Below are 13,458 nucleotides of genomic sequence, written 5' to 3'. Positions count from 1 at the left end.
TTTTTTATTTTCAGATGTGCTCTCACTAAATTGGCCAGGCTGGCCTCCAACTTGTGGTCCCCTGTCTCAGCCTCCTCCATAGCCTCCCAAGTTACAGGAGTTAACTGCCATGACTATCTTAGGGTTTTCTATATGCAAGATCTTTCCACCTGCAAGTGATTTCTTCTTTCTTTCTGACCTGGATATTAAATATTTTTCTTGCCTAATTTCTGTGGCTGAAACTTTTAATAAATATAAGATTTTTTATTAATGCCCTTCATAAGGTTGAGGGAATTACCTTTTATCTCTGTGTGTGTCTTTTTTAACTATGGAAAGGTATTAGATTTGTCAAATGCGTTTTCTGCACCAAATGATCATGTATGATATTTTTCTTCCACTGTTAATGTGGTGTACTACAAATTGACATTTTCTCCTAGTTTTAGTGTTCAATAATTAATAGCTTGACTGACCAGGTCCAAGACACAAAGATATACACTATGTTCAAGAAACTGGGGGTAAATTACTCTATAAACTAACTACATAGTATGTGATAAGAATGGGCATTATAATATAAAACCTTTAAACACATAGTAGTTATCTGCAGGAAACCATGTTTAGCTTAGGAAAAGGGTATTCCAAATTTCAGTGTAAAATATTAGCAAACATCAATTCCTTTGTGTGGCAACTATCATTTCTGTTTTCAAACTCTTTCACCCCAGCCTGCTTTTTAAGGTCTGGAGTAGTTTTTTCCCAATCACAAGTGTAATTACCAATAGTGTCGATTCTTACAATGATCTGATGAGACACGGTCTGACATGTATCTTGCATTCATTGCACCACCAAGGTGATCCTGCATGATGCTGGAGTCAGTCTTGGCCATCTCCCCAGTTTCCAGTTTGGTAATGATGTCTCAGACTATCACCTATAAAACATTTTGTTGGGGGGGGAGTGTACTAGGGATTTAACCAGGGGATGATTTATCACTGAGATTTGCCCCCAGTCCTATTTATTTTTAATTGAGACTCAGGGTCTCACTAAGTTGCTGAGGACCTGACTAAGTTGCTGAGCCTGGCCTCAAGATTATGGTCTTCCTGTCTCAGCCTCCAGAGTTGCTGGAATTATAGACACGTGCCACCATGCCCAGCTATACTCTACTTTTAAATGTTGAATCATTTTTGCATTTCTTGGATAAATCCAAGTGGCAATGATACATAATATTTTTAACAAGCTGCTGAATTTAGGTTGTTAAGTTTTTATTTTTAAATATTTATTTTTTAGTTGTAGATGAACACAATACCTTTATTTCATTATTTTTTTGTGATGCTGAGGATCGAACCTAAGGGCCTCACACATGCTAGGCTAGTACTATACCGCTGAGCCACAATCGCAGCCCCAGTTGTTAGGTTTTTTTAAAAAAGATTTCTGTATTTAATACTCATAAAGGGTATTAGTCTTAGTTTTCCCCTGTGATGTCTTTGTTTGGCTTTGGTAACAGGGTAATATTGGTCCTGTAAAGTAAGTTGGGAATTGTTCCTTCCTCTTCTACTTCTTGGTAGAGTTTGAAAAGGAGTTGTGTCTATTTAAAGTTTTGGTAGAATTTACCAGGGATCCCATAGTTTTCTTTAGAAGAGCCCACTAACTTGTCAATTACCATGCCTGGCCATTAAAATTTTTAAATAATTTTTTTAAAAAGAAAAGAATAAAAGAAAGAAAAGGAAAAGAAAAAAAAAACAAAGTAAAACATTAAAGCATTCTCCAGGAAGAGGATCCTGTAGGTGACTGAGTTCCTGTGATCCCAGAAGAAAAGCCAGGTTTCCCAGGTTCACCATCAGTCACTGGGAGAGTGAGCACACTCTGAAGGGCAACTGGTGGAATCCAAAGCAAAGTTAAGGTAGAAGTAGAAAGCAAGGGCAGCAGACAATGGATGTGCATTTAAGGCTGTTGGTAAAACTCTAATCTATTTTCTGTTCTTTTCTTGCTCCTGGCACACAGGAAAAACATTTCTTAGCCCCTTGGATTTAGAAGTTGTTAATGCTTCTTCTGTAGCAAGAGGAAGAAGAAGCCTGGCTTTGAGAAGAAGGTGGGCACGTTACATTAGAGTAGCTTGCATTTCTGGGTCCCTGCATCAAGGACAGTTGCTCTAAGGAGTCACTTTAGTCTGTAGAAGACCTTGCCTAAATGAAGAAAGATTTGGGGCATTTCTGTGCTCAATTTGGGGCTGTTTGTCATAGCAGCATATCCCAGCTTATTCTTACTAATGCAGATGGAGCCTTGCTCAAAGGATCAATAGGATGAGGAGGGGCTTTTTTTTTTTAACTAACCATGGAAGAATGAAAACAACTTTCCTAGTTATCATTTCTACCTATCCATTTGTTCTTTTTCCCTAAGAGAAGCCACTTGAATGTCACACTCCCTAGGAGAGGCATTCTTAAGTATAAGTAAGGCTTGAAAATTTTCATGAACTAAGAATGATCCCAAGGAGATGGAGAAGAGGACTTGCCTGGTCATTCAAATTTAACAGATGACAGTTGCAATTCCCAACAAAAGAGCAAAGTTTAATTTGCCTTAAGAAGAGAGTCACTTCTTTCTTGGTGTCTTAGTCCATTTTGTGCTTCTATAACAGAATCCCTGACATGGGTAATTCATAAAGAACAGACACTTGTTACGTTTCTGGAGGATGAAAGTTCAAGGTCAAGGAGTCCTTATTTTGCTAGGGCCTTCCTGCTGTGCCATCCCACAGTGAATATGACATAGAAAGTGGGAGAAAAAGATCAAGAGAGAAATAGGGTTGAAGAGAATGTACTTCTGGGATACCCAAGCAAATAATACATCCTCCCCATAATCTCTGCTTGTTTGGGTCTTTCTGTTTTCTTTCTGTTTCTTTTCCTGTCCATCACTCCTCCAGTCCTAGAAAGTTTATAAGGCTGAGTAGAGAATGGGTCTCCCTGGGGGCTGGGGTGAGGATAGGTGAAGAGACACAGGGACCTTCCTGTGTCCTTTTCTCTCTCCCTAAGCCTCATATTAAAATGGACAGATGAGTACCAGGGTCTCTCACATCCCTACTTCCAGGACTCATGCCCAGGCTCCATGCACACAGGGTGGGGGTCTTGCCAGGTACTGCTGCTTCCTGCGTGAGCTGCAACTTAGACACAGTCTGTTCTAAGGAAATAGGAAAAATACATACTGAAACAGAATGATAGACAAAATCCTATCCCACCCTGAAACCCTCTCCTTGTTTTTCCCTCTCTTTTATATTCTGTTCTTTCATTGCGGCTTTGCCTCTATACTTTTTAATATCCCTCAAAAGACATTTTCTTATTTACTCCCTTTTTCTCTACTTCATTCTGACTTTTCACACCAGCTGTCTTGGAATGTTGGATCAAACCTCAGGTGAACCAATTCTGTAGAGAAATGAGCTCCATTATATCCTCAGTACTTGAAACAGTATTTACCCTACCACTGCTACAAAATAAATATTTGCTGAATAAATAAAAAAGGAATGAGGGGAAAATAATAATTTAGTCTAGGTTAACTATCATAAACCAAAAGAACAGTATAGATATTTCATGAGTAGAAGTATGAATAGCTTATCCCCAAATAACAAGTGCAAATTATAAGAAACCCTACATGAGGCAGAATCTGTATGCCTAATCTTAATTAATATCACACTACCAATTTTATTCAAATTATACTTTAGTAGCCATGATAATTTGAATAACATTGAATATTCAATACTAAATCAATATGTTGAAACTTAATTGGAATATAGTCTCACTACTTTCCCCATTTGATATGATTGTTATGCTCAAGTTATGTTTTCTTTTCCTTCACAGCTGTGATGCACAATAAACTACAAACAAAATAAAAAGTACTAGCAAGGTGCAATGACACATGCCTGTAATCCTAGTGGCTTGGGAGGCTGAGACCGGAGGAGCACAATTTCAAAGCCCTCCTCAGCAAATTAGAAAGCCTCTGAGCAACTCAGCAATGCCTGTCTATAAATAAAATATAAAGCAGGGATGGTGCTGTGGCTGGTGCTCAGTGATTAAGTGCCCCTGGGTTCAATGCCTGCTTTTTATATCTAGATATATACCTATATATCTATATCTATATCTATATCTATATCTATATCTATCTATATATATAGAAAGAGAGAGAGAGAACATTACTACAAAGTATGAAATGTTCCAGATTTTGCACCTGTGAGATTATTCACTCTGAAAAGTTCACACTGTAAGTCAGGAAATGCAAGGATTCTAGAAAATAGGCATAACTCATGGATTATATTATTTTCCCAATATAATTAATAAAAAACCACTAGCTGGAGCTGGGGCTGTGACCCAATAGTAGCCTGACATGTGTGAGGCACTAGGTTCAGTTCTCAGCATCACATATAAATAAATAAAATAAAGTTCTATCACAACTAAAAAACAAAACAAAACAAAACAAAATTGTTTATAAACAATTTGAGGGCATTTTGACCTACAAAGGAAGATACGAAAAAAGTCTCTAATGTAGTGGCTCCAAGTGAAAACAATACTTAATATTGCCACATGAGAGGTCCAGAAAATATATGCATTGTTGCATAAATATATAAATACCAAGAGAAATACAGTTTTGGATGATCCCAGTATGAGCCCATGAAGTAGAACTCATTTCATCCTGAAACAATAATTCATTTTCTTACTGACTCGTTGAAAAGACTTTTCTCTCCAGAAAAAAAAATCACACCCACTATTTGTTGGTCTCTTGAGGTTACAGCTGTTAGTGAATTTCAGTGAGCTTTCAGGTTAGTCAGAATTAGTTAAAAGCATTTAAAGAAGTAACTCTAAAATAACAATTAAAATATATAAACAAGGGAAGGGTGTGGAACACAGTGGTTGTGCACATGCTTAGCATATGCAAGGCTTCCAGTTGGATCTCAACCAGCACACACACACACACACACACACACACACACACACACACACACACACATACATGTTTATGTGTAAATATCATTCATTCTAAGAGAATGACCTTTGAGGAAATGATCATATCAAAATAAAAGCATCAATACATAGAAACCTATTGAAGTAGATATTTAATGAAACATAATCTTAATCACAATAGTCTGATAATTATGTGAATGCCCATAATAGGGAAATGCATGCCTAGACTATTGGATCATGTGCTAAGGAACTTAGTATCTCTTCAAAACAGATGATAACACCACAGTATTAAAAGAGAAGAATCTCCTGATACATTTCAAACTCAAGGAATACAACAATGCAAACTCATTAATATCAAGAAATGGAATCTGTTTTCATCACTTATTAAATTCAAACAGAGTTCTGTTGAGTAATAAGCAAATATATAGCTTCTTAACAAGTCAGACTGTGTGTAAAACCACTGCTCTCCGCCATAATTTCACCAAAGCCTTTTTCATCTCATGGTTTCGCAGGCTGTAGATAAGGGGATTCAGCAGGGGTGTGAGCAATGTGTAAGCCAAAGACATCAGTTTCTTGGTTACTGGTGAGTAGCTAGATTTGGGCTGTAAATAAGTCATACTGGCTGTGCCATAGAAGAGGGTGACTGATGTGACATGAGAGGCACAGGTGGAAAAGGCCTTTTGCCTCCCAGTTGTTGATGGCATCTTCAGGATGGCAAAGAGAATTCTAAGATAAGACAAGAGTATCAACAAGAAAGGAAGCAATATAATCAAAATGGTGCCTATGAAGGCATAGATTTCATACAAGGAGATATCTGCACAAACCAGTTCCAGCACTGCTGGGGTTTCACAAGATATATGACTAATTTCATTGGGTCCACAAAAGGGAAAACTGAATACCCATGAGGTCTGCAGAGTAGCCACCATGATCCCTGAGACCCATGAGAACATGACTAATTTCACAAACACCCTCTTGTTCATAATCATGGGGTAGGTCAGAGGACAGCAGATGGCAGCAAATCGGTCATAAGCCATTGCCCCTAGGAGAAAACATTCATTCACACCAAAAAGAAGAATGAAATACATCTGTGCAAAACAGCCCACAAAAGAAATTGTAGTTTTCTCAGTGGTCAGGACCACCAGCATTTCAGGCATGATGGCTGCACTGAAACTCACTTCCACCACAGATAAGTTCTGCAGGAACAGGTACATGGGGATGTGGAGGGTCTGGTCCAGCAAGATGGTGGCTATGATGATGGCATTTCCCATCAGGGTCATCAGATAAATAACCAAGAAAACCCCAAAGATCTCGTCTTGAAGTTCAGGAAAGTCAGAGAAGCCCAAGAGGATGAATTCAACCACAGAGCTTTGATTTTGTCTTTTCATTGCAGTACAGAAGCCCTATATTGTTCCTGCAGACATAATCAAAAAATAAAGTCACAGTCCAAAGGCTGAGAATAGCAGCCTGAATTCTGCATAGAAATTCTAGCAGAGGATGAAACGAGGAAACATCTTCCAAAAAATTGAGGTTGAAACATTTAGAGAAAGGCAAAATACTAACTTTGGTGACTATTTCTAATATAAAAGGAAATCTTAAAAAAGCAGTTTTTGTGCCATAAATACTAACTATATACCATTAGTAAATTCAAGCTTATACCTGCACTTTATCCTGCTTAGCTAATGGGGCCTTCACCTTCCCCACCTTCTATCACATGGAAACTACCTCTGTTTATTATCCCAGCAACCAGTACAAATTACATTTAGGGAAAAGAAAAGTATGTTCTGCTTCATAAAATAAAATTAAGATAAAAGGGTATGGAGTAAGGTCCAGGTTTTGGAGATAACAGGAAATGGGTAGTTGAGAACAGATCATGGAAGGCCACCTTCAGCAGATGACATTTTAAGGAGATGTGAAGAAACAGCAAGAATTATCCAGCTGAAACAGCAAGTTACAAACATACCAGACAGCGAAAAAGGCATGACTTGACAGCTCCAGGCCAGATGGAGGTGACTCAATTCAAAGCAGAATTTTCATCAGAAAACATAAGCAAGTGTATGAGTGGACACTAAACACCAATTAAAATATTTAAATGGATAGTTATTACAGATTTACATTTTAAAGTTCACTTTATTGTGTATGTCAACTTCAAACCCAGCAGAAAGTGATTTCAAGAATACATCTCACTAACTGGCATGAGATTCAAGTTAATGAAGGTTAGTTAGCTAACCTTCAGAATGGGAGGAAAATTCAAGTTAATGTTAAATTAGTTAATGGTTGGTATTAAGAGTAGAAACATAAAATAAGTCCTTCTGTCAAATTTATATAGAAGAAGAGACAAGTAAGCCCATATAGCTTCACTCATCGTATTCCTTTTTTTAAAAAAAAAAAAACTCATCTGATTCTTGACACAATTGCCCAAAACCTTTGTTGAAGAAATGATAAGCCTTTATAACAAAGAGTACTTGAAAAACAATATCCACATGTAAAGGTTCAATCTGGATCCCTCTTTCTCACCCTACATAAATCAATTCAAATTGGATCAAAGACCTAGGAATAAGACCAGAAGTCATGCAACTGCTAGAAGAGGACATAGGAGAGACTCTAACCTATAGGTGCAGGCAACAAGGACTCCTAGAGCTCAGGAAGTAATGCCAAGTCTCAAGAAAAGGAATGACACCAAACAAAAAAGTTACACAACAAAGGAAACAACAGCAGGAAGAGAACCCTTCAGAATGGGAGGAAAAAATCTTTGCCAACTCTTCTGACAGAGGATTAATATCCAGAATATATAAGGAACTCAAAAGACTCAACACCATTTAAGCAAGTAACCAATTCAGTAAGTGGGCAAATGAACCTAACAGACACTCCTCCAGAGAAGAATAAATGGCAATTGTATGAAAAGTGTTCAATATCTTTACACATAAGGGAAATGCAAATCAAAACTATGCTGAGATTCCATCTCAACAGAAATAACAATGTTTGCAAAGGTGTGAGAAAAAGGAACCCTTATCCACTGTCGGTGGGAAAAGTAAATTAGTACAGGCACTATGGAAATCGAATGGAGGTTCCTCCAAAAACTAAACAGGTAATACTGTAATATCCAGCTATACCACTTCTTGGTATCTATCCAAAAGAATTACAGACAGCATATTTTAGATACATGCTTTCCCATGTTTATAGCAGCACAATTCACAGTAGCCAAATTGTAGAACCAGTCTAGGTGTATATCAATAGATAACAGGTAAAGAAAATGGGATATGTAAACACAATGGAGTTTTATTTAACCATCAGAAAGGAAGAAATTATCTTCTGACTGAAAGAGATCTTACAGTTAACTGTATTTTCCTCAAAGTATTGATTCACTCATAATATAAACATATTAATTCAGTATATGAGTGAAAAAATGAAAAAAGAATAAAGATTAAAATAAAATCATGTATTTTTAAGTTGTGCATTGTACTTAGATTTGGGCATTTGAATATTTTATTTCCTCAAAGGCAGTATTTGATCACTCTCTCTATATAAACAATGAGGAAACTTTAGGTCACAAAAATACAATGAAAGACTTTGCTAATGCCAATCAAATGCCCTCATGAAAGGAACATTGTACAGCATTCAAATGTGATTCAAACTTGTGTTTATTTTCAGGTGAAATTATTTTACTGCAAATCCAATTCATTTTATACCTCCAATATTTACTTTTGGCAGAAGTACTGATAAACTTAAAAACAGTCTTTTAACAATGGAATAATCTTTTACACCTCTATTACTATTCCTGGAGCAGGAATTAAGTAACACTACTTCAGGATAAAAGAATAATCTTAGAGAATAGTGTGGTGTTAAAACACATGTGGTCCTGGTAAACAGGTACCTTACTATTCTCTGAGAATAGAAAAACATCAAAGAATGAAACTTCCACATTTTACACCTGTGAAAATATTACCCCTGAAAAGTTCACACCATAAGTCATGTGATGTAAGGGCCATAGAAAATAAGAATAATTCTTTAATCATATTATTTTCCCAAAATAAATTGTAAAAAATCATTCATTGTTCACAGATAAATTTGAGGTCAATTTGACCTATGAAGGAAAATTCAAAGTACTCTGAAATAATGGTCATAAGTGAAAACAATACTTAATATAGCCACATGAGTATCCAGAAAATCTATGCATCATTTTGTAAATATATGTAAAAAACACCAAGAGAAATACAATTTTGGTATATCCCACTGTGAGAAATAGAGCTCACTTGAGGTTGAAAATAATAATTTATTTTCTGATTCATTGAAAAGATTTTCTATCCAGAAAAAAAAAAAAAATCACACACACCATTGATTGGTCTCTTGAGGCTATAGCTGTTACTGAATCTCAGTGAGCCTTCAGGTCAGTTTGAACTGTTACAACAATACAAGGAAGTAACTCTACAATAGCAATTAAAATATATTAAAAAGTGCAGGGCATGTGGCACAGTGATTGAGCACATGCTTAGCATATGCAAGGCCTTCGATAGGATTTCAACCAACACACACACACAGACACACACACACACACAAGTGTAAATAACATTCATTCTAACAGAAATGACTTTGAGGAAATGACCACATCAAAATAAAACCATGGATACATAGAAACATATTGAACCTATATATTTATTGAACCATCACCTTAATCACATTAGTCTGATAATGACCTGGATGCTGATAATAGGGAAATGCATTACTAGACTGTTGTATCATGTGGTAAGGAAACTTAGTATCCCTTAAAAACAAAATACACAAGATTGGGTACTTTATAAAGAGATGAGGTTTATTTAACTCAAGAGTCCAACATTTGGCAGCCCCTGAGACTGACCTTTGGTGAGAGTGATCACAACATGGTGACTGGCATCATGGTGGGAGGACCTGCAAGGGGTAGAGACTGAATGGCCAGAAACTGGGGAGGATAAGTCTTGTTCTTTTTATAACACCCCCCCTCTCACAGGAACTAACAGGGGCCCATGAGAAATCCATTACTCCCTTCCAAGGGCCTCATCCCCAGTGGCCGAATTACCTCCCATTAGGCCCCAATTCTTGTTTTTTTTTTTAAACTATGAAAAATTAGTTTTATTCCCATAAACTTCCTGCATGTGTCATTTTTTTTGTCTCTGATGAGAAAAGAAAAAAAAAGATCACTATGTTTTTTGGTTGCTTTTCAAACAAAACAATCTATTTCCAGAAAATATACACCATAATTTGACTTCTATATCAATATCTATACAAAATACGTCAAAATAAATAATCTTAAAATCAGAATGAAATATCAAACAACCAATATTTATTTGCATTTTATGAAGAAGGTCTTTAAATAATTTCATAAAGGAATACAATGTTAATAATATGTGTGTTTGTGTGTGTGTGTTATATACAGTAAGAAATCAATAATTGAGTATTGAGAGTTGTTATCTTTTCTAACTTACCCCACAATAGTAGAAGCTTTTGCATATACCTTCAAAAATGATTGTCCAATATTGATAATCTTTTACTTTACTAAGAGCATTCTGAGTGATGAAGAGTTAGATGGTTCACAAAGGTAAGTATAACTATAAAAGTAATCAGTAAAATATTTTAAACAAAGTTTCTTAGAAGTTTAATAGAGAGAATAAAAGAAGTTAAGAAACAAAACAGAGTTAAAATTATATATCTAGACACAAAAGGAAAAAATATAGGAAGGAAAAAGAAAGAAAAATGGATTTGGCACAAGAGTTGTCTCTTACTTCCTTTTGAGGTATAATCAAGGATTGCATTGAGACATGGGCCTTCCACATTCTCATCAGGAATAGTTGGTTTAATGCTATCGTGCTCTGTTAAGAAACTATTTCTTATATTTTATCAAAACGTGCAAACTCTTCCGTTGGAGCTATGCTTTTCTCTAATGCCTTGCTACCTAGTATGTGGTCCTCAAACCATCAATGGCAGCATCTCCAGGGGACTTGTGAGATGCAGCTGCTCAAGTCTTACTGAGACATATTCAACAGGATCTGCAATGTGACAGTGTTCTGGAGCAACCCATTCCCAGTACATACATGAGGAACAGCCCCTGTGTGCCATGAGAGCGGAGAAACAGACAGCTAGATTAAAAATTGTTCAGAGTGCAACTCACTGGGGGACTTGCTGAGAGAAATGTGGCCTTGCAAGACCAGTTGGATTTGTACAATTGTGTTCAAACAGTAGGGAATATATATAAATATAAATATATGATGTATATTTATATACAATATATAAATATATGTTTTAATATACATATTAATATATATATATTATATTGAGTATTGAGAGTTATAAGGATATTTACAAAAAAGAAGTCATCGAAGCCAGAATGTATCTCATTTATATTAAGATAATATCAAATGTCGGCCACAATGCTAGAGCCAGGTTCCAATGATGAGCTACCACATACCAGTAATAGGCCCCAATTCTTGCAAGTCCTACCCCCTCAACACTGCCGCACCCAGGACCTAGCCTCCAGCCTATGAACCTTTGGGGGACAAACTACATCCCATCCTCACAAGCTCCAACAAAGCCACCAGTGTAAGAGCAGGATGTCCCAGTCTACAAGTGTGTATGTGAGGGCAGAGGAGGGTTGATATCAGAGGGCACTGGAAGCAGCCAGAGCCCCCATTCCGGAACCCCTATGATGTCACACTTGTAGTCATGGTACTCTGGGTGCCAACCCAGGAGAAGGAGCGGTTGGCTCTCATTTGTTTGAGAGCAGGCAGCGAAGCATGACTGTATCAGACGACTTATTGTCCCCACCCCAACCCCCAGCCAGATCCTGGCTTTTCTCGAGCCTTTGGGCTTGTGTGACTGTAGCGGCCCTGGTGTCCCTGAGCACCATATACTTCACTTTCACGTGAGTCTCTGAGCCAGCTGTTGGGTTTCTCACCAAGAGACAGATGAGAAATAGACAGTGAGAGTGCAGAGGCAGGGAGGAGGAGGGAGGCCAGGAGGGGAAGGAGGATATTTAGTGAGAAGCACAGCGATGTGGGGAGCCTGAGGCTTTGGGAGGACTGTGGGAGGCTGGTAATGCTGGTGACACTTGGTGGAGGGAATGGGGTCTGTCTCCTTAAGCCTCATGGGGGCTCCGGGTTGCCCCCGACTAGAACTGAGTCTGGCCCTGGTTTCAGATGCCGAGCACTGGTGCAAAAGGGAGAGTGGGTCTTTCCAGTGGCCTCAGGCCTTCTCTGCCTACTCAGTTTATATAGCCTCATTTCCATGAACATCTCAGACCCAGGAATTTTACACAGAGGTAAGACCTCAGACCCCTGGGAGAGGGAGGTGGCACCCCAAGGGCTGGTGCCTACAGGGGCCATTTCTAAAGGGCTGACCCTACCTGTGTCCTCAGGATCCCTTCTTACCCTGTTATGATGACTTGGGCCCTGGCACTTCATTTCCCAAGCCACTGAAGTGTGAAAACACAGAATCCTGGAGGTTTTCCAGTTGCTTTAGAAGGGAGGACCCGGAAAGAGAGGCAGCAGGCTCTTCCAACCATGCAGTTCACCCTTCCTCCTTCCCATTTCACACCCGACTCCAAGCACTGATCACTATTCCAAAGGGGGGAGCTCCATGTAGAGCTCTTGTGGCTGGAAAGCCCTTGTCTCTGTCCGCCCATCTGAGTGGTCAGCTTGCTCAACAAGGACCGGGATTGCCCTGCCCTCCTCTTCCCCACCTTCTTGTTGCCCAGTGATGCTATGGGGCTGCCCCGAGCATCAGAGTGATACAAGGGCCTCCTCCACTGTCCAAACCTCTTCCCCTGCCAGGCGCCTTCGAGCAGGACCCTGAGGCTCTGTACAGGGCACGAGTGAATGGCAGGTTATACGACATGCCGTGGTGTCCCACCTGTTATTTTCACCGCCTGCCTCGAACCTTCCACTGCGAGACTTGTGACATCTGTGTGGAAGTGAGTGTTCCTCCTCCCTGTCCATTCACCAACCCATCCCCGGGCACCTGGCCAGGACCAGGAACCGCACGACATGAGTGGGCCGGGGGGTGGGTATGAGACCATCTTCCCAAACTGCTTCTAGTGGCATAGAGATGTCAACACCTCAATGTCAGGACCTGCCCAGGGAGGCTGGCCTTGCTTGCACAGGTGCTGACATGCAAAGGGCATCCCCTCTGTGCGGAACCTGGTGGAGTCAGGGGGAGGAAAAGCAGTGACTGTCCCCTCTCCTGGCTTGCTGATACTAGATCCCCAGCCCTTTAGGCTGACTGCTGCCCTGTCCTGGGAATCTTTGCCTGTCTTGGTCTGGGTGTCCCAGTTGGAGGGTTTCCTGGGTTCTGAGTGCATTTCTCTGATGTGCCCACCCTGCTCGGGTTCACAAGTTCAGACAGCTGGTAGGGCAAGGGTGTTTATTTTCATCCTTATCCATCCTGCTCCAAGTAACACCAGGCAGGTTTTGTCTCTAAAGACCTCAGGCAGGACAGGTGACCTGATGAGCCATGGGGTCCTAACTGTGCTCTAACCATGGAAATGCGAGGTTCTCCCTGAGATGGGAACCCGTATGTAGGGCCA

General features: G+C 39.2%; 1 protein-coding gene across 1 annotated transcript; it reads right to left on the bottom strand.

Annotated features, from left to right (window-relative positions):
* Positions 1-5,350: 5,350 nt before the first annotated feature.
* On the bottom strand, positions 5,351-6,295 carry LOC144376797 (olfactory receptor 10A3-like). Its single transcript, XM_078045075.1, has one exon. It carries the CDS (start codon positions 6,293-6,295, stop codon positions 5,351-5,353), a length of 945 nt encoding a protein of 314 aa, XP_077901201.1.
* Between the last annotated feature and the right edge of the window lie 7,163 nt (positions 6,296-13,458).

Source organism: Ictidomys tridecemlineatus, chromosome 4 (assembly GCF_052094955.1).
Source record: "Ictidomys tridecemlineatus isolate mIctTri1 chromosome 4, mIctTri1.hap1, whole genome shotgun sequence".
In the NCBI taxonomy this organism is placed as follows: Eukaryota; Metazoa; Chordata; class Mammalia; order Rodentia; family Sciuridae; genus Ictidomys; species Ictidomys tridecemlineatus.
This window is presented reverse-complemented; position numbering and strand designations above follow the sequence as displayed.

Coding starts and splice junctions, on each gene's coding strand:
- LOC144376797 (XM_078045075.1), bottom strand. CDS start 6,295: ATGAAAAGACAAAATCAAAGCTCTGTGGTTGAATTCATCCTCTTGGGC.